The sequence below is a fragment of the Squalius cephalus genome (assembly GCF_949319135.1).
Source record: "Squalius cephalus genome assembly, chromosome: 24".
NCBI classification, from domain to species: domain Eukaryota; kingdom Metazoa; phylum Chordata; class Actinopteri; order Cypriniformes; family Leuciscidae; genus Squalius; species Squalius cephalus.
The window spans coordinates 6,647,932-6,673,776 of NC_137145.1; the positions used below are offsets into that span (position 1 = coordinate 6,647,932).

Genomic DNA, 25,845 nt, shown 5'->3' on the forward strand with positions numbered 1-25,845 from the left:
TTAATGCTAAAACTATATTTTTGGCTTTCTTTGTAGAGTGCATTCGTAATAAACTATTGCTTTGAAATTTCAGGGATCTAAACTTTATTATGCATGAGCATGACACAAATTAATTCAGTTTGGATAAAGTCATGGTACGTTTTTCACATTTGCAGTTCTTCTCATGTACACTTTCAGATGCTTTCTGCATACTGAGCAGTAGCCTGTATACTACCAATAATACAAACAAAAGTATGTGAAACAGTACCTTTCTATATTGTATAGTTCTTCTAAATCCTTTTATTTGATTTTTATAAATACAGTTATTTTGCATTTTTAATCAGAATTGTAATAAAAAAAAAATAATAATCAGCAAAGAAAAATCAATTAATCAAATCAATTTAATAAGTTAAACAAAAGATGTGAAAAACATGGCTGATTTTACTTACAGTTCATTCATAACACATAAAATGAAAAGTCATATAATGCACATATTGTGGGATATGGTATTTTGTTCAGTTCTGCATAATTTGCATAAAGAAAATCCCTATAATGCAAGCAGAAATAATATGAATATTGTGCCGTTTCAAACTTGTTCCTCCGGCAGATGTTTTTTCATTGGATTAGCATACTAGCCGGCTGTGCGTAAACCTCCAGAAGGTAAAAATGATCATTCAGCAAAAAAACATTATTTTTTATATTCGGGTCCTCATATTGATTGTCAATGGGATCAAGCTTGCATTCGCCTTCAGATTGGCAGATTTTTGCATCTCATTTTGAAATAACACCTCAGGATGCTCATTTCAGATGGATGTGTCACACAGCCTTGGAAAAGACTAAAGGCAGAAGTTGCAAATGATGTTCTGACCTTTTGTGAGATTGCAGTTAATTACAATGCTTCCACCATTTGAATATTTGTGGAGTTGAGCTTTGTCAAACTAATGCATTTGATGTTTTCCACAAGACAGTGACAAGCAGAGAGAACAGACTCAATTAAAATGACTCATTTCCCTTGTGATGGCGTTGATTTGAATTGATAAAAACATGTGAAGAAACAGCTTGTTATTCGAAAATCAAATATTTCCACGTAACTCTTCAAGATTGCTCCGTGAAAAACACTCCACGTGAAGACTTTGAACATAGATACATTTTTGTAAATATATTACAAAGTGCATGCATTTATTCATTCTGCTTCAAATTTCTGTACAAGGTTTTTTTGTGAGGATAAAAGTTACAGAGTCAGGATCAAAGAAGCGAGTAAAGGCGACTCGTGGTGCTCTGATCAGAAGATGAATAGAAGTTTGTCCTCGCCACCAAACCACACTGATGATGCCAGCTTGCATTTACATTTGATCAAAACACCAATATCCCAAACCAAACACTGTTCAATTGTCATGATTTGTTTGGCCGTATTTATAAGCCAAAAGCTTTGGCACTGCATTCATCTGGGCTGTTAGCTTGATGCTGAAGTGTTGAAATCAAACAGATGTGGCACAAAACAGCCAGTGAAATGTCAATCTGATCCACTCCAGAGTGCGTGTAGCGTCCAGATTTAATGCTTTGCCACACCTGCTGATGAAAAAATCACCATAAATATTCCTTCCAGCCATGAAACTGTAATTTAGAATTTGTCTGTTTTTGGCCAGTCATTGTGGCACATGTGCATTTTGGTGATTTATAGCAAGGAATATTCCATGTACTGGAGAAAAAGTGTTATTCCAATCATCCTTTTTTTCCGCTGAGATTGGAAATGTTATAGCACCATTTTTGGAGCTATTTGAAATTAAGAAAAATATCCGAACTAACTATATGGCACTATCCGAGGGCAGCACATGCTCGTGTTCGATGTGCTCATTATGTTCCTATTTTTCCCGACCAATGGGCAAGCGGCTCTCTAATTTATGTAATCACCAATGGCAATCTTTACTCATGTTTTGGACCCTGAGCATTTGTCATTCAAATTCATCTCCGGAGGCCAATTGAACTGGAAAAACGTTGTCCACATGCACAACAAATTTGTTTTTCTGATGGTTTGTAACGTAAAGAGATGGCATTTTAGGACTTCAAAAACTCGGATTTGTTCTCAATATCATTTTTCCGAAAATTGGTCTATTTTGCCTTCGCACATGGTGTGAATGTAATACAAGTCGTGGGTCCGCTTGAACAGCATGACGTCAGAGTACAGTTGATTCCCTTGAAAATCATAGGATCTGTTTCCAATCTTCAGTGTCCCTGTGGGAGGAAAATAATTATGAAATCATTAGACATTTGATCTGGAGGAGAACAGAGAGCTAGTACGTGTGTTTCTGTGCGCCCTGGTACTTGTGCATGTTCGCTGTTTACGCACAATATGTATTTTTCTATATCAACACACGTCTTTTGTGACATCAGAGGGATTATGCTGAAATGTTTCTCAGATGTGTTTGTGTCTGTAGTGTCTCAAAGTGTACTTTTCAATCACCATAAGTACATGTGATTCACGTACACTTGTGTCTAATCCCCTGTGGCATAAGATTTATGTTGTTGATTAAAACAACCACAAACTGAACCATAATTCTGATCCAGACCAGAAATATTATATGTGTGTCTGTACTGTACTGTTCACTCAGTTCTTCGCTTATATTAATCATTTATTAGTTAGCTATTGCTCATTCCCAAACTTGAATTATTTCATTTTGGTGCACAACTCACCCATTTACTACAGACAATAATATCTATAAAATCATGCAGCTTGTTGAAGGTGTTATATTCTTTTTCTAAGTGACTGACAGGTATGACTTGTTGAAATTTGCAATTTTTTAAGTTCATTTTTTTAATTTTAGTTTTTAGTTTAAAAACTTTTAATCTTTAAGTTAAATGAAAGAAGTCTCTTCTGCTCACCAAGGCATTTATTTGATCAAAAATACAGTAAAAACATAAGAAATATTGTGAAATGTTATTTCAATTTAAAACGACTTTTCTATTTTCATATATTTTAAAATATAACGTATTCCTGTGATGTATCATTACTCCCGTCTTCAGTGTCACATGATCCTTCTAATATGCTGATTTGCTGCTCAAGAAACATTTATTATATTCTATTGAATTATTTGTATTTTTTATTTTGCTGCCTAATTCTTTAATGAATAGAAAGTTCACTTGAACAGCATTTATTTGAAATAGAAATAATTTGTAACATTTTAAATGTTTTTACTGTCACTTTGATAAAAAAAAAAAAAAAGTATTAATTACCGAGCCCAAACTTTTGCACAGTAGTGCATCACAAACCTAAATATAGCTCACAGTAACTGTTCCTGGTTTATATAAAATCGGACATTACAGAAAAATGTAAACTCACAAAGCTTTTAGGAAACTGCTGACTCACAAGCAGAGGCTGTTTCGTGAATCTTAAAAGAACCGGTTCATAAGAATCATTTGCTTGCTAATTTTTAACACCTTTACTTTTAGTCGAAGTAATAACTACTCCCTTTTTGCTCAGAAAATGTATAAATCTTGTTTAGCCTAATAAAAAAAAGAAGCTTAGATGTACAACAGATTAAAATAGTATATAATCAAATAAAACACATATGAGCTCATCACGTAAGCACTCAAGTCCTTTTCCAGCATCATGAAACAGTCACAGCACTACCTCTAGTCTCTTATTATTATCTCACATTAATGAGGTCATGAACACTTAAGATCCATGGGTTTCTCACCCTTAAGTGTTCACACACACACACACACATGCTCACAACGCACACTTCAGAATGTCTCTGCCAACTCATTTCAGCCACTTCAGAGACATCTTGAATTGTGTTGTTCAAATCAGTTTCTAATCAGATATCACCCGAGGAGTATTTTAAAGGATAAGAGGTACTTTTTACATCTATCAAGATTGGAATGAAATGCATTGTGGGACAAATCTTGAAGGCTGCTACTCTGGTTCTCTGTTGGAGAGGAAGAGGTATAGATTTATGTCCTAATTTGTGTGATCATCACCGTCGTACTGCAGACCCAGGATAATAGTACACAGAAACGATGTGGCATGCTGTGACCCATATAATTCTGAGAAGCACTGCCACCAAAAAAAAAAAAAAACTTTTTGTGTGGTTGCTTGTTTGTTTTGTCAGCAAATTGTATTTAATTTTTTTGCACGTTTTGCAATTTGAATAATACATATTCAAATTGTATTGAATATGACCATAGAATTGTATTGAATATGACCATAAAATCTTTTACAAAGATTTATTTTTGGTGTTTTTTGCCTTTATTGAGATATGCTAGAAGAGAACTGACAGGAAGTGAAGTGGTAGAGCGAGGGAAAGTTCCCCAAGCCGGGACTCATGTTGCCCACGAGGCCATCGCCTCCGACGACCATAACATTTTTGAGTTCACTTTTGAGTACACTTGTCTTATTAGCTTGAGTTAGAGGTGTTAGTTGTTTTGTTCTTCTGTGCATTCAGTTAATCAAAGAGGAAGATCAGTGAAACACTGAAATGCTTTCACATGAATGTGAAAGTGATAAGTTGACAAACCACAATCACCATCCACATGGAAATGGTACAGTATGCGTGAGAGTGTCTCATGTGGCTTTTTCAAAGATGAGCTTGATTGTTAGAGTTCATTCGGTTGCACTTTTTTTTAAGGTGCATTGCACTTACTCAAATAAGAACTGAGTAATTGTAATTAACTACTGTACATGTACTTTCTATAGAGTTACGATCAGGGTTTGGTTTAGGGTTAGTTACTTGTAACTATGCATAATTTACTGTCATTACCATAGTAAGTACATGTAGTAGCGTAACTACTATATGTTACTTTAAAATAAAGGGTTACACTTTATTTTAACGTGTTACAGTGTAATTATATATTTAAGTAGCGTACTGAATAATAATTAGCTACATGTACTTACTATAGGGTTAGGGTAGAATTAGGGTTTGGTTGAGGGTTAGTTTCATGCATATCAGGGATGGAAATTAGCACCCGCCACCAGCCAAATGCGGGTGATTTTGTGTTGTGGCGGGTAAACTCGCTTCACCTACCGGCCACCATGGCGGGTAAATAGCATACTGTTTCACACGGCCGGCGGACACTTTTAGAGGAGGCACACCTTAAAAAAAATGTGGCGTTACATCGCAGGCGTTAAGAGGTCTGCAGAGAAAACTTTGCATTGACTTAATATTGAAATCACTCGCGCCTGACGCGCTATTCGCGTCCGGTGTGAACGCACCAATGCGACGGTGGAGCGTTTTTAAGACTTCCACTCTGGAGGGTGGTTTCACTTTTTTGCGTTTTTAAGCCCCAAAAACGCCGTCGCCGTCTAAACGAAAGGCACATCTGATAAAATATTTTTACGTTTTCACCCGCGAGCGTTCTCGTGTAAACAGGGCCTAATAGTTTCATTGTTGGGACTAAAAACCTAAAACTGGAAGCCATAAAAGACCACGAATCATCCAAATGCCACATCCTGTTAAAAAAGAGAAATATATATAAGAGAGGAAGAGTGTATAAGAGAGAAAGAGAAAATGTCAGTATTTCATTGAGACTTGAGATTAAATAAACTGCTTAAGTATTGTAGATCTTGTAGTATTAATTTTCACATGCAGTTACACATTGTCGGTTAAAAACAAGAAAGTGGCTGGTAAAAACATTGAGTGGCTGGTAGATTTTGAAATCCAAAAAAAAGTTAATTTCCATCCCTGATGCATATGGTAAGTACATGTAACATATGTAACATGAACACTTACCGTTACCGTTCATTCTTTACTATTACTATTACAGTACTTAGTTTACTAAACTAAACCAAAACCATACATTTCTGCTCTATTGTGAACCAATAATTCTAATGGAAAATTATTTTGAATTATTAATAATAATAATTTATTATTAATCATAATATTTTCCAGATCATATTTTAATCATTGCTCTTGGCCTCAGTACAGTGAAAGAGTTTTTTTAATGTATCATTTTATAATTTTATTTTTAATATCACGTTTTTATATCACACTGTAAAGGAGGAATAAATAGCTGGGGGATCATATATTTGGGGGTCTTTTGCATTAGTTAATGTGTAGAATATTCAGAAGATAATAATTTGAGTGCTGCTTCAGAACTCAATGCCGTAATGCTAGGGTGTTGCGAATGCATGCCAGAGCATTGGTATAAGGTGTCCTGAGTAGTTTTAGCATGTTGTTATGCAGTTTTTAGGGATTCTTGGTGTTTTAAATGTTAATGGCATTTTTTCCCCCCAGCCATTTGATCATCCTCAAGGTGAAGATACCTTAGATAAGTATTAGCACACCCCACCTCACCAACTTGAATGGGTTGAGGCATCATTCAAATTTAATACTTTTCGTTTTTTCTCCCTTACCTTAAACGTCTCTTCTACATTGATCCGTGCCACATTTCAGTCACTGAGAGGCTGATTTGCTACCCCTTGTACTTCAAGAACTGTACACGTGTCAGAGCACATGTTCCCACCCTCTGCAGTCGGATCTTTGTGACTCAAGCAATCAATCCTTACAGAACTGTTGCTTTGGATGTATGAGGTGAAGCTCTGTAGATGTTTGTGCATGGAGTCGCGATTTAGCCTCTTAGCCAGTTTTTTGCACCCTAGGAGATTCAGGAAGGCGTTACGGTACTCGGGACTGTGGCAGTAGATGATCGGGTTCAGGCCTGAATTGGCGTAGCCGAGCCAGTTCAGCAGGAGGAGCACCCTGGGTTTAAAGACGTTGATGATGTTTAAGAGGAAGAAGGGTAGCCAACACAAAATGAAGATGCCCATAATAATCCCCAGTGTCTTGAGTGCCTTGTGTTCTCTTACACAATGCCTCGTCGACCTCCGCCTATAACCACCAGCTGTTTTGCTTGCAGAAATACTTTCACTAGAATCCTCCATGCCTGTGCTCGGAAAGCGCAGTCTGTCCTTATCGATGAGTTTCAGCTGTCTGGTCGCGATGGCAAACACCTTCCCGTACACAAACACCATAATCACGAGGGGCACATAGAAGGACACCACTGAGGAATAGATGGCATAGATCAGGTTAGTATGGAATTCACAGCACTCTTCGCTATTGTAACAGTCTTGTGCATCTTTGGATTGTGCACGAGAATAATGGTTCATGATTGGCACGAAGGAAACTAGGGACGACACCATCCACACTGTGCATACGATGTAGCCGGCTCTGCGCTTGCCCAGGAGGACCTGATGCTCGAGGGGTCTTGTGATCGCAACATAACGCTCAACGGCGATGGCGCACAACGTCTCGATGCTTGCCGTGACGCAAAGCACGTCCACGGACGTCCACAGGTCGCAAACCGTTTTGCCCAACAGCCACTTCCCGCTAACCACCATGCTGGCGCCCAAGGGCTGGACCACACAGCCCATGATGAGATCCGCAAAGGCCATGGAGATGATGAAGACGTTGGTGGTTGTGTGGAGCTGAGGGGTGCGAGCAATAGCCAGGATGACCAGCAGGTTCCCCATCACCGTGAGGAAGATGACCAGCGCCAGAGGAAGAACAAGCAAGGGTTTTGGGAATATGGGAACCAGGCTGGAGTTGTCGGCGTTCATCCTGAGAGGAAGCTTTCAGTGAAAAAGAGAAATGGACAATTTCAATCCCAAAATGCAAAAAAAAAAAAAAAAAAATCTGTCGTCCTTTCCGTGCTGAGTTTAATGTCCTGTAAGAAACAGATTCCAGGTGAGTTTACATTTAAGAACAACGACGGAACATTTCCACCATCGAGATGGAGATATCAACGGCTTACTCAGTTTCGAAAGTTCATAAGCTTTATATACATGAGAGATAATTGCGTGGAAACTCCCAGACTGTAAGTTAAGTAACTGGGCAAGACTGTTTGTCTTCATGCACTAGGAGGAGCATTCGCTGGGTAGGAGAACTGTTTGTTAACATATAGCTTTGAGAGACTTCTTGCCCCTCCTTCTAACTTATAATGCAATATTTGTGTCATAATATTTTTCATGTGCTACTTTGAAGTTTAGGCAATATAACACAGCAGCAGCTTATTTCAAAATACATATTTATGTGCTGAAATGAACAGATCGGCATGGAAAGTTTGATGCCTTTATGAAGTAATAAAGCAATTTCAGCTAGCTTACCCAGACTTCTTGTCATTCGAGATGTTCACATGACCCATAATGCAATATATGTGCCATATTTTTTACTTTTTATTGATTTTATTGTATTATTTTCTTGAAATTTACTGCGATTTTCATTATTGTTGATGTCAGTTAACTGTTAATGCACTACTCTGCATTTTATGCAGAATAAGGTCACAAAAACAAAGCTGCAAAATATTTGCTGCAATGAAACCGCCAGATGTGGCAAGTTTATGCATTATGAAGTAATAAAGCAATTTTAGACTGGTCATTTGGGATGATCACATATCCTCCTGACCCATAATGTATTATTTGTGCTAATTTCATTTTTTAATTATTCATGCACTAATCTGCATTTTATGAAAAAAAACTTCACAAAAACAAAGCTGCTGCTGTTTACTCATTTCAAAAAACGTATTTACATGCTGAAAAGACACTTATTGATGTGGAAAGTTTGGTGCCTTTATAAAGTAACAAAGCAAATTTCAGCCAGCTTATTCAGACTACCTCCTCCTGACACATAATGCATGATTTTGGCCATATTTTGATGCTTTTATTGTAAACATTTCTTGGTATTTACAGCTATTTCCATTATTGCTAATGTCATTCACTTCTTAATGCACTACTCTTCATTGTATGCATCGTATTTACACCTATTTCAAATATTTCCGTGTTGAAATGAAACCAACTGATATAAAGTAATAAAGCAATTTCAGCCAGCTTACCCAGAAAGGAAGTTCCTCTCTCAAATCATCTTGATTAATTTACGCTTGATGAGATGTTGCACTTGTAAACTCTTATCTTCTGTTATTGTACACTCTTGCTCCGCGCACCTTCCCACGCCTGTATGAACATTATGTTCCGAAGGATGCAAACGTGTGGTTTGTGGCGGGCACCGTATTGTCAACTTCCTGTGGCAGAATGGCCTTTACAGAAGTGCTTTAAGGACATGGCGAATGAGAGCATTGCTTTCAAAAATGTCATTGTTCGTTAAATAATTAGGCCAAAAAAGATAGCAATTATGCATTTCTGTTATAGTCACTGTAAAAAAAAACAATTAGCTGCCTAAAATTTTTACATTGAAAAAGTACATTGACCTTGGATGTTTAAGTCATTTCAACTTAAATTACATCAAACTGACTTTAAAAAATAAAAAAATTAGCTTAAATTTGCTTACCTTATTTTGATGAGTTAAAGCAATGTAAAAACATATGTTGTCATAACTTATTGATAATATCAGTTTTATAACTCTTGAATCAACCAACAACACATTGCTGTTACTGTCTTTACACTTTGTTAAAGAACGTTGCTTGTTTCCTGTGTTGATGCATCTTAGTTTAGGTTTTGTTTACTCTAGATTCACAGCGTATAGATGGTCATGCTACAACGCAGTTATGTTTGTCAGACAGATTACCCATCATTCATTTGCTTCTGCCCTCTGGCAGTTCTGACAGAGTTTCACAACATTTCACGATGATTTACATTTTGACAGATTGTTTATTACAGCGGGTTTATGGGAAAATATCACAAAATGGCAGATGGTTTGTGGGGATGTCCATGTTTATAAGGCTACCGAAACTTTATTTTCTGCTCAATACAGAAAACTGACTTGGGAAGATGTTAAAGGTTTTTGGGAACATCATTTGCTAAGTATTCTTTGATTCTGATGTGTATTTAATTCATATGGTGGCTGTGCAGAACACTAGCTTGACATTGATGGACTCCGGCCTCATGGGAAGTTTGCCGCTAGCAATTACACACACACACACACACACACACACACACACACACACACACACACACACACACACACACACACACACACACACACACACACACACACACACACACACACACACACATATATATACACACACACACACACACACACACACACACACACACACACACACACACACACACGGAGTGTGTTTGTTCCTCTGGGTTACTTTGGTTCTCTGATGATAACGATAAAAAAGAAAAGAAAAATCAGAAACTTTCTTGCAAATTGACTACACAATCTTGACAAAAACGCATGGCCTTAAGTGGTAGAGATTTATTTATGCTGTGGGCCATCATTAGCCCGGGAAAGAGAGAGCGCTTTCTGTCAGAGTTGCTGTGCTGCTTGGATACCGTTCGTTCATGTCAGGATGTTTGGTTTTCATAATGTCTTCCACTGCAGAATCTTTGGACAAAGCCTTACATTTGTCAATTTTGGAAGAAATTGCTTCCCATGATTGTCCATCTCTGATACTACAAAAATCTTCAAACTTGGACACATCTGCAGGGCCAGACCATCTGCTGTAGAACACAAGCTATAACTCGAGATAACACTGATCAAACACACATGGCCCAAGATTATTGACACGATTCAAAATTGAGAGTGAATTTTCCAACACACACACACACACACACACACACACACACACACACACACACACACACACACACACACACACACACACACACACACACACACACACACACACACACACACACACACACACACACACACACACACACACACACACACACACACTTGTTTGCTGGCATCATGGCTGCCATTATCTGTCTGTATCACACTTTCCATGAATGTTACAAAAAAATTGGTCTTAACATTTTATGTATAGGAATATTTAAATCATACAACAGGGCCGGTTGCATCATTTTGTCATAAATTTGAAATGAACTTGTTTCGATTACTTTTATTTATTTTAAATTACCAAACTAAAAAAATCAAGAAAAAAAGGATAAACAAACTAACAAACAAAAGTCATTGAACTGACATTATTGTTTTAGTATTTATTGCTAGAAAAATAACAAATATTCAAACAGTATTCAAATCAGTGTTATTTTAGTATCATTGAGATACTATTATGGTTTTTATTCATATTTAGGATTTATTTTAGTTAAAGGTTTAGTAATTTTGTTGTGTTTTTGTAATTCTTTATTAGTATTTTATAATGTATGTGTATATATATAATTTTTCTTAAGTTATTTTAGTGCAATACAGGTTTTTTTTATTCGGTTTGGTACTATTTTCACAAGTTAGATGTACATTTTCAAAACTCTTAGTGCTAATATCACAACAGATCATCAAAAGTGCACTTTTTTCAAACATTCCATCATGTTTTCAATTGTGTTAGTTCAATACACAAAATCACAAAGTATCCTTTTCACAACACAAAATAAGCGTTTCATCTACATAAATGTTTCATTCACAGTAACTGCCTTTCATAAAGCTCTTACTATCAAACTTTTGATTTGCATCTCTTCTTGTTCAGTTTAATACATTTGTCTATTATTTAATCCAACTGATCTTAATGGTTAATCAATGAATCATTTGGTACACCTATAGATTTCTATAGATATTGATTCAATACACAGTTTCTATAGAACTTGTTTGCAATTTCTGATATGTATAACCAAATGTAATGAGTTCTTTTTACATAAGTGATTTATAGATATAACCACCACAATGTTCAAAGTGTGTGCAACTGTAATGAAAGCATGAGATCAGGTTTTGAAAGAATGACTAGCTGTGTTACAAGTGTGATCAGTTTGGATCAAGAGTTTTGAAAATGTACACCTTACTTGTGAAAATAGTACCAAAGCGAATAAAAAAAACCCTGTAAGCTACACTAAATGAAAATGAGAAATGTTGTAGCTGAAATAAATTAAGTTTAGTTCTTTTTAATATTTTATTTGATTTCAGTTAAGGTTTATTATATTTCAAGTAACAATTTATGTTTTTAGTTTGATTTAACTCTAATTATTTCAATTGTATTATTTATTTTAAATGACCAAACTACCATGAAAAAGGATTTAAATAAATAAAAACAATACTTATTTTCAATGTCTTAGCATTTAGTGTTTATTGCTAAACTGTATTTAAATATGTCCAAAAATAATATACAGATTATGTAATATTTTGTGCACAGTGCCACTTAGTGGTAAAAGTGTAAATACACTGCTTTTTGTCAGTAATTTCCCCATAATTCTACCAAGCATCATGTGATTGATAGGCTGCACTTGATTAAATTGAGGCATGTTGTCTGTGAGACTTCTAGAATCTAGAAAAACACAGAAATAGAGTCTCATATGAGATCTCATATGCCGATGCAAGCAACCGTGAGCAATTAGTATAATTAGGCTGAGTACACACAGACGTTGTACATTAAACAAATTATACTCTGAGTAATTAAACAAATGGACCTCAATGAGTGTGCTGAGATAAAAAAATTACCAGAGAGTCAACAAAAGATCAATACAGTCAATATGGGCTGTTCTTTTCTCCTTTTATTTATCTGACAAATGTGCCAATCTATAAAGGGCTCCCATAAATTCAAAAGGCAATAAACAACAAAAATCACAAATCTCATTTGAAACGTCACTGTTTGCTTTTAATTGGCATTACAAACAAGGAATGTGTTTGAAGTGCGGAGGCCAGGTGTGAGGGAGAGCGTTTCACACTAATGAACGTGCCAGATGTGTTACTTTTCCCCTCCGCACAACTCCAACAGGATCTTCCGGTAATCGCCCGACGTGTCCCCCTAGAAAACAAACAGAACAGGGTTTCACCATGGGTTACACCAGCGGAGTGCTTGGGTCTGTAGAAAAGTTTAGAGAAAAACTATAAAAATAAATCAATAATAATGTAACATAATAATATAAAATTATTGTATAAATAAAATCATATTTTATTACATTATAATATATTGTATATTTTATTCAATTTCTCACATATATATTTCTTTACTTTTTATTATATATTATAATAATTTATACAGTAGCTTCCTTTTAATTTTTAGGATGGGGCCCTCGCATCAGCATGATCATATTTAAGGGTCTGTGGCATTGAAAAGATTGAAAACCACTGGGTTAAACGTTAGTACTTTTGATATGGGATTTTAATGTGTGTGTGTACGTGTATCTGGAAAATTCGCTTCATTCCTCATGGATTGTTGTGCAATATATGTTGTTAAAGGGACTCAAAAACTGTCATCAATTACTCACCCTCAAGTTGTTCCAAACCTGTATGAATTTCTTTCTTCTGTTGAACTCAAAAGAATATATTCTGAAGAATGTCTGTAACCAAACAGTTGACGGGCCCCGTTGACTTCCATAGTGTTTTATTTTACATACAATGGAAGTTAATGGAGGCCATCAACTGTTTGGTTACAAACATTCAAATGTCGTCTTTTGTGTTCAGCAGAACAAATAAATTTGTACAGTTTTGGAACAACTTGAGGGTGAATAAATGATGACAGAATTAAAGTTTTTGGGTGAACCGCCCCTTTAATGGCTTTTAAGGCAAATGTCCTCAGTGAAACAGCTGTGTCCCACCTTTATAAAGGAGTGAAGGGTCTTTCCATACATCTTCAGGAACTCTGCTTTAATGTCGAGCATATCGATCTCGGCGCGAGCCACCATGATCCTGATCAGCACGCTATCCGTGGTGCCTAAACCCTAAGAGAAACAAGAGAAATTACTACTTTAGCACCGGCCATATCCCTATCGTGTGCAAATATTAGATCAATTGGTGTTTTCATTTACCTTCATTGACTTGTAGAGCCTTTCAGCGAAAAATGCCGGCTTGTTTTTCATGCATTTCACTGCAAAGGTGAACAGACGCTTTTTATATCCAAGTAGGAAATTGAAACCATAAACATGACAGAAATATTGCAATACTCACAACTGACCTATTGCCAGAAATGCATCCTCTAGGGAGCCTGACATCTCTCTCTTAATGCTGTCTTCAATGTCCCGTCCGGAAACCTTCTGATACTCCTGAAACACTGGGAAAAGAACAGGGCTTGAGAAAATGTTGGATGTAATACTGCAGTGTACGTAAAGAAAGTATGTGTGAAACAATATGCAGTGATAAAGGTTTCAAACAATAGTACTGGCCGGACAATTTTGCATGTTCAATTCAATGACCTGCGTCTAGTCATCATATAAATAAACCGTTATTTTGCATTTTTAAATAATATAATGAGTTAATATAACAAATAATGTACATTTTGCTTGTCATTATTGCAAAATATGATACTTGGCAAATAAATAAATGGACACAGATTGTATACTGCATATATTATATATATATATATATATATATATATATATATATATATATATATATATATATATATATATATATATTTGTACACTACCAGTAATAAAATAACACTGTACTACACATAATTTAAATAGACAGAATGAGAAGCAGGCCTATGTCAACTATGTCACCACAAGGTGGAAGCAATGAGTTCCAGGGTTATTTCCCCATGCTGCCTTCAAAGGTTACATAAGAACGATCACATAACTGGGAAGGAAGATTGCTGTTATTATCTGGTGGCACAGATACCTCGGAGTAAGTGATTTCTGTTTCTCACACACAGCACAGTGAGGAACTTGACCTCGTCTGTTCCCCATCGAGCTTCGCCCGCCTCGTAGATGTCCTATGGGATAAACAACAGAGAACTTTACCTGAGTTATTTCCTTTTTAACTGTTAATGATTAATAAACATCAGCATGACTGTTGTGTGTCTAAGGCTGAACCACACACACACAATAAAAAGCAGCTCAGTGAATGTATACATTAACACAGCCATGAATAATAGTAAATGTGGAGAATACAGCAGCCCCATTCATTCGAAGTATTTGCACACCTCAGCCACACATAAAAAATATAACTGTGTCACTGCGTTAGATAAAATATCAAAGCAAGCGGTGTTTATTTTAAGGAATGGAAGGCAGCAGAAGAACACTTATCACAGATGCTGAATCAGCACGACCAGTGCCGTCCGAAAAAATTAATTTAATGAATCGGATCTTTTGGTGAATCAAAAACATACAGCGCGACCACCAACGTAGTCCGAATCCCGAACAAACGACTCTTATGACCCGATATTTAAGTGAACCATAGCCACCAGTGCGGTCCAAACGATTCCCAAACGCATGACTTAATGAATCTGTTATTTGTAAAAGCTAATCATCGTACAAGGCTAACTGCAGTTACTGGCTGGTTGTTCATTTCACAATGTTGAACACTATGGGTTTTATCAGTTGTATTTTATATATATATAAAGAATGAAATATGCATTTTTATTGTTTGTATATTACTTCAATTTAAATAAATTTGTTTTTTTTAAATTGTTTCTTTTCCCCCAAATAGTTTTTTTTCTGCTTAAAGAGACTAAAAATGTGTTAATGAAACAATTAAGGAACTGAAATCAGGAATTCAGGTTAATTGGGACACTTTTTCCCATCATCTCAATGGCAAAAAGTGTCCCAATTAACTTCAATTCACCCTATATACGCAAAACCCATTGCACCACAAAAACCGAACTTGCTTATTAGGCAAAAAGCTACAGCCAACCATGTCAAAATCTTCACCTTTGCATCCTGGACAGCCTGAGCCTCGTCTACCTTGGTGCTCTCGTCACGCCCAGCCTGTAAGCAAAGCAGAAAAGACAATATCTATAAATCCAGCATGGCAAACCATCAGGGGTCACACCTGCCCCGGCCGGACACTGTGGACGGCGAAGGTTTGCATGGCAAACAAAAGAGCTGATGAGTGAAGGCATCAAAGAATCTTCTTCACAAATAAGATAATACGGCGATTTGTTTATTTACCGAGAGCAAAGACACCAAGACCCTCTGGAACATTCCAGACGTGTCTCCGCAGATGTCGTCCTCGAGACTCTTGTCATGCACTGTGATAATGACGTAAGAAAAGTGATAGAAAATAGTGTAATATGGGAAGAAATATATATTTTCACAGTATAACTTTCATAATGGAAAAAATGTCAGTTTCCATCCATAAATGTTAGCACGTACCTCTCTTGTAAGTCGCGATGATTTCCTTAACCTCAGAATTGGTTCTTGAGGCCAGGATGTCAATGAGACAGGCCTCCTCTGTCCCAGCACCCTGGACACAGGGAACAAACGAAAAGAAAATGAAGAATTCACCTGAAGCATCAATACACAGGATAAGTTCATAGGGAATATTGCTGATGAAGGTAAAGGTTTGGACGATATTATGCCTATTACCATTAATAACTCTGCCACAGGTCAGGTGATCTGTGTGTAAGTGTTTCCTGTTATGTGGCCAACAACATTGGCCATAATGTTGCCCTGAGTATCATTATCTTCTGGACAGATTGCTATCAATTTAGATTTTTGTGACTTTAAATAGCTAGATATATAAAAGAAATAAAAAGCAATATATAATATATAAAGTTATTTTATGTGTTTATATATTATACATCATTTTATTTTTATTTATTAATTAATAATTTTTTTATTTTATATATAAATATTTTATTGTATTGTATTGTAGTGTATATATGTATGTATGTATGTATGTATGTATGTATGTATATATATATATATATATATATATATATATATATATATATATATATATATATGTATGAAGGTCTCCATGATTGCAATCAATTCAGATTTTTGTGACTTCATCAATATCTAAAAACAATATAAAATAAAATATTGTATGAAATGAAAATATAAAATTATATAAATTAATATAAATAAAATATAAATATGTGATATAACAAAAACAATATAAAATATATAATAGCATAGACATTTATATGATTATATTGTATTATAATATAACTCATTATATATATAATAAATATACATGCATAATATACATACAATATATATACATACATTATAGATATGGTCAACAAGATTGCGATGGATTCTGATTTTTTTGACTTGATAAATAGCTTAAAACAATATAATTTTGTAATAGAAGTTTTTTCCATTTATGTGTTTAAACTACATTGAACAAAATTGTTAATCTTGAGAAATTTCTGAGTGAAAATTGAATATGAAACTGCATATAACACATTGAATTAAAAGTGAAATTTTAAAATAGACTGACTTGAATAGTATTTTGTAGTATTCATAGTTTTCGTAACTTTTAAACGATGCCATGGTACATGTCCAAAACCCATATAACCATGCTATTTCCCAACTATTTTGGAAATAAAGCCCAGCACATTTCCCCCCTGTATCCTCACTGACCTTGATGGCGTTTCTCAGCTCATATGCGTCGTACACCGGGCCGGGCATCATCAAGCCGACCACAACCGACTCAAAGTTTCCGGTGAGCTCTGACTTCAGGCAGTCGAGCAGTTCCTGAATGAGGGTTTAAAGTATACTGTTATTTACCACAAGCTTTTAAAAATTCCAGTGCAGAAAAGCTTAAAATTAGAATATTTATTCTCAGACACATTCATTCATGCTTTACGATCCATTTCCACTTGGTTACAAATCTAACATCACTGAAGGAAAAAGAAACAAATGGATTTGGTGTTGGGAAATGGTGTTTTGTGTCAAATCTGCTGTAAGTCTCCAACAGGGAGCTGGGTGGGGAAGGCATGTCGAGTCCACGAGACCGTCCTGAACACCGTCCAGAACTTCCCCCACAATGACTCACACTTTCTTGCTCTACAGAGAGCGCTTTAATCACTCAAAGTTTCCATTAACATACGCATCAAGACCTGACTGTGACTTTCACTGACCGAGTTACTGAGGGTTTACAGATTAATAGAGGACAGCCACCAGGAAGCTCAATAAAAGCCAGTGCTGCATTCTTTATACTCCGTTACGATAACAGTCATAAAGCAGGGATGTCTCGTGAAAGACACCGTTTGTAAATTGCATGGACTCTCTGTTCCCTCAGTGTGTATATTGACATGAAGAGTTAATGATTGAAGGCGGTTGACAGCATGTGTTATCAGTGACACATACTCTGCTTTGTCTGTCTTCATTCTGGCTATAGAATCATCAAGAAATGTCAACACTGTTATCTAATCACCTCGTGAACCGTGTGTTTGATGTAAATACAGTCTGATGGCTGCTCACATCGTCCCTGCCATTAGGACCTTCCGCAAAGATAAGATAGCAACAACAAGTTTCCCTAATTTTGGCCAAGAAATGTTTTATTGGTCCACAGTGAGATCTGTTAATGCTTGGCCACTACTACTATATATTCTTACGCACAACAAACAGGTTGCATTGCTTCCGGTATAGGTCTTTAGTATATGCTTTGTTAAATATAGAGCTGTTTTAGTCAAGATGCCTTCAAAGGAGCGAGCAAAGATGAGCATAACCAACATCCATCGCATATGCGGATTGATACCTAAAAGTTTTTTTTTTTTTTCTTCTTCTCACTAACATTCAGATAGTAAAATTGAATAAATAGCCAACGATTAAAAAAACTAGCCAGGTTAGCTGCATGGTTTCCTTAAAATACCATAGATATTGCCATCAGTTCATACTGTTATCACTTTCTCTGACAAGCGGATGCGAAGAGACCCGTTTTCCTGATTGTTCATGTAACGTTTGGCATAAAGCCCTTTGCAAATGAGACAATGATGGCTGTTAATGAGGCAAATGGTAAAGTATGGACTGGAGTAAGTTACCTTTCCCACGCTCTGTTTGAAAGCTTCCTTGATTTTTTGCCTTTGTGCAATAGTGCGATGAGCGATGATCTCGATGATAGTTGCCTCGTTGGTTCCTGAAAGTAGATCATTTCAAGAAACAGTTCATGCAAAAATGAAATTTCAATACAATTATTTAACCATTTTGAGATTATCAGCATAAGGTGATAACTGCATCCTTTTCACCTTTTGTCATCTTCACCAAAACACACTGCTAATGGATAGTGTGGTTTTTAATATGCTATTAATTATATATATATATAAAAAGATTATATAACAATTATTACATATATAATAAATTATGTTGCATTTTTTGAAAGTGTCTTATGCTCATCAAAGCTGTATTTATTTGATCAAATTAAAGTGAATAATACAGTAATATTGTGAAATATTGGTATATAAAATAACTTTGAAATAAAATAAAAAAAATTCTGAATATATATATATATATATATATATATATATATAAATGTAATTTATTCCTGTGATGATACTCCAGTCTTCAGTGTCACATGATTCTTTCAGAAATCATTCTAATATGATTTGCTGCTCAAAAATAATTTATTATTATTATCAATGTTGCCATTATCTTATCAAACAGTTGTGCTGAATATATATAATGTCTTGAGCAAATAAAAATAAAAAAAGAATTATATATATATATATATATATATAATTTATTTATTATTTATATTTGCTCAAGACATTATCTTATCACTGTGTGTATATATATATATATATATATATATATATATATATATATATACATACATTCATGTGAAAAAGAAAGGATATCCTTTTGAATTCTGTGGTTTCAAATAACATATTACACCGTGTCATAAAGCCAAAATGGAGAAACCATGTGTAACAAACACATTATGATTCAATTGCTTGTAGAGCCACCTTTAGCAGCAATAACTTGAAGTAATCATTTTCTGTCTGACTTTATCAGTCTCTCACATTGTTCTGGAGAAATTTGACCACTCTTTTTTAAAACTTTGCTTGATTTCTTTGTGGTTTGTGGGCATTTGTTTATGCACAGCTCTCTTAAGTTCCCGCCACACCATTTCAATCTGGTTGAGGTCTGGACTTTGACTGGGCCAGTGCAACACCTTGATTCTTTTTATTTTTATTGTTTTATTCTGGTGTATATTTGCTAGTGTGCTTGGGATCATTGCCCTGTTGCACGACCCAACTTCGACCAATCTAGCTGTTGGACAGATGGCCTCACATTTGACTCTAGAATACTTTAGTATACATAGGAGTTCAATGACTGCAAGGTGCCCCAGGTCCTGTGGCTGCAAGCCCAAATCATCAGCTCTCCACCACCGTGCTTGGCCGTTGTATGTGGTGTTTGTGCTGAGACTGTTTGGTCTTTTGTCTCGTCTGTCCAACGGACATTGTTCCAGAAGTCTTGTGGTTTGTTCAGATGTTCAAACCTAAGCTGTGCTGCTGTGTTCTTTTTAGAGAGAAGAAGCTTTCTCCTGGCAACCCTTCCAAACAAGCCATACTTGTCCTGTCTTTTTCTAATTGTATTTTCATGAACTTTAACATTTAACATGTTAAGTGAGGCCTGTAGAGTCTGAGGTCTAATTCTTGTGTGTTTTGTGATTTCTCTGAGCATTGTACAGTCTGACCTTGGGGTGAATTTGCTGGGACGTCCACTCGTGGGAAGACTGGCAACTGTCTTCATTGTTTTCCACTTGTGAATAATCTTCCTTACTGTAGAATAATGGACTTCAAATTGTTTGGAAATGGCTGTATAACCCTTATAACCCTTACCCTTTACAGAGGTAATCACACTTGCTGATCAGTTAATAAAATGCATTACTTACCCTCTTAATTCCTATGGATCAGTAAGGGTGTATTAGTTTGTCACCTAAGGCTTCTCCATTTTGGCCTAGTTTTTGTTAAATAAATAATGACACAGTGTAATACGTCATGTGTTGTTGTTCATCTGAGGTTGTATTTACTTAATTTTAAGACCTGCCAAGGACCAGGTGATTTTTTTTATTATCTCCTGATACATAAAACCAATAGGGTGTCCTTATTATTTTTTGTTTTGTAATACATTAAATTGTTTATCCTGCAGAACTTCTACTTTTACTTTCATGTTCCATGGAAGTGATTGCACAATTTTCATTTCTGCATAAATTTGTGACACTTTTTGAATTACAAGCTTATTGGTATTTAGAGTATCGGATTACATGTTACCCTTAAGGCCTCAGGCTGGAAATCACATGCTTGATTGTAAAACTGCAAGATACTTCTTTTTTTTTTTTTTTTTGCACTGCATTTTACATTTTTGACATTTTCAGAATTATATGTTCACTGTTATTTATAGTATAAAATCGCATGTTCCTCATAACTCACTTTAGGCCAACAAGCGAGCCTCTGACTAACAGCTCCAGTGTGAGTGTGAGTTGTGTTTTGTAATGTTCCTCGCACTAAAATCAGCTGATGTCCATTAAACTAGAAAGCTGCATTCTCAACATAATGCCAAGCTCTCTAAACCGATGAGGAAACACCTTTTCGGTTACAGGACAAATGCCAGAGATCTTTCTTTTTTTTGATCAAAGCCCAGCTGAGGTGTCAGTGCTGATAACAGCTTGCAATTTTAACTGGAAATAAAGAGAGATTTAGTTCTCTGATCTGCCTGTTAAGACACTCAATGAGGAATGAATGCTTAGACATCATTTTAAATGCAACCAGGGGGTGATTCTCATTTTATTCCAATGGGAAGAAATCAGAAAATGTGATCATGTAAATATGCTCATCTCAAAGTCCGGTTCTGATTTGTCTGATCTCTTACCAGCTCCTTTCATAGCACCATAGATTTTCTGGGCATCTTCGTCTGGCTTGAAGCCTGATGCCTCAGTCACGGTTCCACGGTTGCCCAACTACAGAAAAAGAAGCGAGAACGGCACCTTTACACAGAGAAGTGTAAACTGACACCTAGAAATTTACAGTTGCTGTCACAGGGCTGCTCGACAACTCACATATTTTTAAGATCAGATTGTGTCAAAGGAAAAACATAAATGTGAAAAATTTAGAGTATCACTCAAAGTCTTGGACCGCTAAGATTTTTTAAATTCTTTTAAGTCGCTTCTGCTCACCAAGGCTTTATTTATTTGATCAAAAATACAGTAAAAACAGTAATATTATTACAATTTCAAATAACTGTTTTCTATTTTAGTATATTTCAAAATGTAATTTATTCCTGTGATGCAAAGCTGAATTTTCAGCATCATTAGTCACATGATCCTTCAAAAATCATTCTAATATGCTGATTTGCTGCTCAAGAGACATTTCTTATTACTGTCAATGTTGAAACCCGTTGTGCTGCTTAATATTTGTGGAAATCATGAGACTTTTTTTCAGGATCCTTAGATGATTAGAAATTGTTTGACATAGAAACGTTTTGTAACATTATAAATGTCTTTCCTATCACTGTTGATCAATTGAATGCATCCTTACTGAATAAAAGTATTCATTTCTTTAAAAAAATCTTACTGTCCCCAAACTTTTGAACAGTAGTGTACTCATTCTCTATTGTGATGTTTTTCCACATAACTATTTTCCATTATTTGAGAAAATTTACACAATGTCTATTTGTCTACAAAACTAATTTGACGCATTCAAGCAAAATCCTTTATATCAAAAGGTTTACAAGATCCAGAATTTTGACTGGTAAAGCAAAATGAGAAATAATGAGAGAAAGCAACTTTTATTTGACTACAAATATGTGATCAAAAAAATTGCCTTTGAATTAGCTAGAAGCGTGAATAAACGCGTTAGTGTTTCAGACGTGCTCATGCAAATGGTAAATAAATAGCAAGATGACGGTAACAGTGTATTTTTGTAACTGCCAATATGCTAAATGTAATGGTAGACGTGCAATTTAATTTTAGAAATTTTAAATCTCTCTTTACATTCAAAATACTTTTCTTACCGCTGCCATTGTGATGGAGGAAAGGTTTGATGAAGAGATGAGAACACTAAAGGCAAGAAATGCATTAAAGTCATTAGGCAACCTTGCATATAAAACACAAATACATTTTTACACTGTCAAAATGAAAAAGTGGTTGGTTATAATAGATTTTGAAATCCACAAACATTCACAAAGCAAAAAGAAAAAAAAGGTTTATTTTGACACATACCGGAAAAGTGACAAAGTCTGTAATCTTTTTGCTAGAATAATTAAAAGGAACCAAGACTGCATTTCCCATAAGCATCCTAAATCGATCGTTTGTGCCAGTGGTTTCTGCGATCTACTTAGACTTGCAAAGCTTATGGGAAACCCAGCCCAGTTTGTTTGGGTTTTGAAATTTAATAAGTGGGACTGAGCTCTTAATAACAAGGTCAATGACACTGTTAAATAAATAATAACTTTGGATGCCTCAAGCTAAATGGTTTCCACTTTACTATTCAGCTCATTAAACAGAAGAGACTCAACCGGTAATTAACAGCCTTCTGCTCTGTATCAGTTTCCCCATTCAAACAATCAACTTACAACCTTTTGTTGTAAGGTTTTGTTGCAAACCCCAAAAGACCCCATTTAAAACCCAGAAACAGCTGACAGTCTTTCAATGTTCGCCTCATTGTATTATAACATTGGCTCTATGACGATATAATGCATCATTTAATGATCTTTTAATAATTTATTCAACATGCTCTACATCCAAAGGGCCCGTTGACACATGCAGAGCAACTTTGACACTATTCAGAAACCTCTTTTGATTTTGAGTCGCACTATCAGAGATTAATTCATTGACATTCACAACATATTTCAGTATTTGAGACATCTCAGCATCTTTCTACCAGTGTAGTCTATTCTGCAAATTAGTGCCCAGAGCTCAGAAGATAGCTCAGTTGCAAGTTATGATTCATCAACTAATTATCAACTAAATAAGATTCTTCTGAAGAAGTTAAAACAGAAACTTTTGACACAAGAAGAATTAGACTATTAGATAAGAAATGTTTGAGTTCATATTGAATTCTCAGATTTTTCTTTCTTTCCTGTGAGATAGGTCATTGTCATGTATTTGTAAAACATGTGGTGTAATCTATTTGCAATGCAAAGCAATATGACTCATTGTATTTTAATGAAAGCCACATATCGGAGGATCATGAGCTGTACAGTCACGTGACAGGAATATGGGCGTTTGCTCTCGCAAAAACGTTAGGATAACACTTCATTTTACAAACTTCAATTCACGACTACTTTTTTATTTCCATAACATGATTTCTGTTCGCCTATTAAATGACAGAATGAACGTCTATAAACGTTCATTATAGAGCGGAAAGAGTCGCGGTAAACATGAAAGCGCTCAAAGTTTTCTATTCAATTCTGTAAATTCTATTGAGTGTGTCTTACCTGAAGCGCTGGATTCAACGAGATGCGCGAGACCCGTCACTCTAAATGGATGTGTGGAGATCTGCGAGAATGTTTCTGAGTTTTGTTACCAACTTTAGTGGGTGTTGGCTTGTGCGGACTGCTTGAGTCGTGTTACAGTTCCTCATTTACGGCCCCTCCCTCTTTATTTTACGTTGAGATGAATGACTGAACGGTTCATAACCCGAGCTGAAGCTAGGACTCAATTGTTGACTTATAGGATGTGCTTACTGAAGCTTTTGAACTCTGCCAAATGTCAACTCTGTCAGCTAACCAATATAGCCAATTCACTGTCTTTAATTGCTGTTTGTTCTAAACTTTGTGGTAACGTTTAAAGTCGTGTATGTTTTTAAGTTGTTTTTTTCCCAAAGTAAAATTAAAGCGGGAAACCCTAAAATGAACATTTTGTCATTACTTACCCTCATGTTGTTCCAAACCGGTATGAGTTTCTTTCTTCTGTTGAACACAAAATATAGTAGCCTATTTATAAAAATGTTGGTAACCAGACAGTTAACGGCACCAATTTCCATAGTAGAAAAAAAAAAATACTATGGAAGTCAATGGGTAACGTCAACTGTCTGGTTTCCAACATGCTTTAAAATGTCATCTTTAGTGTTCAACAGAGGAAAGAAACTCATACAGATTTGGAACAACTCCGGGGTGAGTAAATTATGCCAGAATTTACATTTTTGGGGGAAATCCCTTTTCGCATTGCACAATCCATTGTGGAGACCCAAGAAAACAGCTAGCTAGCCTATATTGCAGCAAATAAGTACTTTTGTAATTGTGTACCTGTTTGTACATAAACCCTTAACTGTTGACAAGTGTCTCTTCAATCATTTGCATAGAATTTTTAAGTTATAGGACCCCTTCTTGACAAAATTGAAAGTCTTTTGTTATTTGTCTCTGTAATAAAATTTGTACAACTTTTTATAGGCTACTTATCCTTATACTTTTTCACTTGTCTCTCCAAAATGCATGATATGCCGTGATGCAAGTCCTGGTGTCCTCTACAGAGGTCATGTATGAAATCGATGCTGTTTCGAAACAAAGTCATACTCTGGTTTGAAACCCTATAACATTTTCCTGAGATGTTGATTTCTGACAAACAATTTGAAAATTAATCAGATTTAAATGATAATTATAAATATGATCATAATTCCATAAGAGTGCTAAATTTGATCATTCAGTCATTTTAAAGACCAAGGAGAGGGAGTTGTCCTGGTGAATCCTCCAAACATTTAGTAACTCTGCAAAGCCCTGAATGTGCTCTTTATAGAACATCCAGACTTAAAACTATGACATGTACGTTGTCAGATAAATTCGCTAAAATATAATGTCCTCTACATAAGCAAAATGCCTATTCGTGGGTCTCAGGTGCGAATCAAACACTGTGATAATCATAAGAATGTTAACAGAAGAGAACAAAAATAAAGTTATAGGCTACATGTTGTGCACTGTGACTCAATCGATCAATCAATCAATAGATTTAAGGCGGACATAGATGAATAGATTTAATAGATTAAAAGAATGACAGTCTTTTTTTTTTTTTTTTTTTTTTTTTTGTTGTTGTTGCTGTTAAAGTATGAAGGTAGAGACCTATTTATATTTTAAAATTAGTAAAAGTAGGTCTTTGTGATGCCCATTTACATTTATGGATAACATTTTTTGTATGTAATATAAGTACATTTACAATATGTCATATTTGAATTCAATATCATTGTCATAAATATATATATTTATATATAATGTAATTATAGTGTAATTTATGTGTATTTTATGTGTGTTTCTGATGACTGAGTTGCAAAACTCATATCAATAAAATACAATGAGTTTTTCGAGTTTCGGACTTTTATTATAGTTATTTTAGCGGTGCCTGGCTTCACTCTTCC

General features: G+C 35.4%; 2 protein-coding genes across 3 annotated transcripts; both read right to left on the bottom strand.

Moving 5' to 3' along the window:
* Positions 1–1,038: 1,038 nt before the first annotated feature.
* adrb3b (adrenoceptor beta 3b) lies at positions 1,039–8,949 on the bottom strand. Of its 2 annotated transcripts, none has more exons than XM_079861769.1 (3): positions 8,803–8,949; positions 6,329–7,638; positions 1,039–2,211 (listed from the first exon to the last, which is right to left on the bottom strand). In XM_079861769.1, the coding sequence occupies exon 2, from the start codon at positions 7,529–7,531 to the stop codon at positions 6,365–6,367; it is 1,167 nt and encodes a 388-aa protein (XP_079717895.1). In that variant the 5' UTR covers positions 7,532–7,638; positions 8,803–8,949; the 3' UTR covers positions 1,039–2,211; positions 6,329–6,364. The 2 variants fall into 2 exon arrangements, with proteins under 2 accessions (XP_079717895.1, XP_079717896.1); XM_079861770.1 differs by having other exon boundaries at positions 6,329–7,543; positions 8,803–8,924.
* A 2,981-nt stretch (positions 8,950–11,930) lies between these two features.
* On the bottom strand, positions 11,931–24,204 carry anxa4 (annexin A4). The gene is made up of 13 exons (XM_079860869.1): positions 23,936–24,204; positions 22,511–22,556; positions 21,371–21,458; positions 18,541–18,635; positions 17,138–17,251; positions 15,920–16,010; positions 15,716–15,795; positions 15,476–15,532; positions 14,445–14,538; positions 13,780–13,875; positions 13,634–13,692; positions 13,424–13,546; positions 11,931–12,630 (listed from the first exon to the last, which is right to left on the bottom strand). The coding sequence occupies exons 2-13, from the start codon at positions 22,517–22,519 to the stop codon at positions 12,571–12,573; spliced, it is 966 nt and encodes a 321-aa protein (XP_079716995.1). The 5' UTR covers positions 22,520–22,556; positions 23,936–24,204; the 3' UTR covers positions 11,931–12,570.
* Between the last annotated feature and the right edge of the window lie 1,641 nt (positions 24,205–25,845).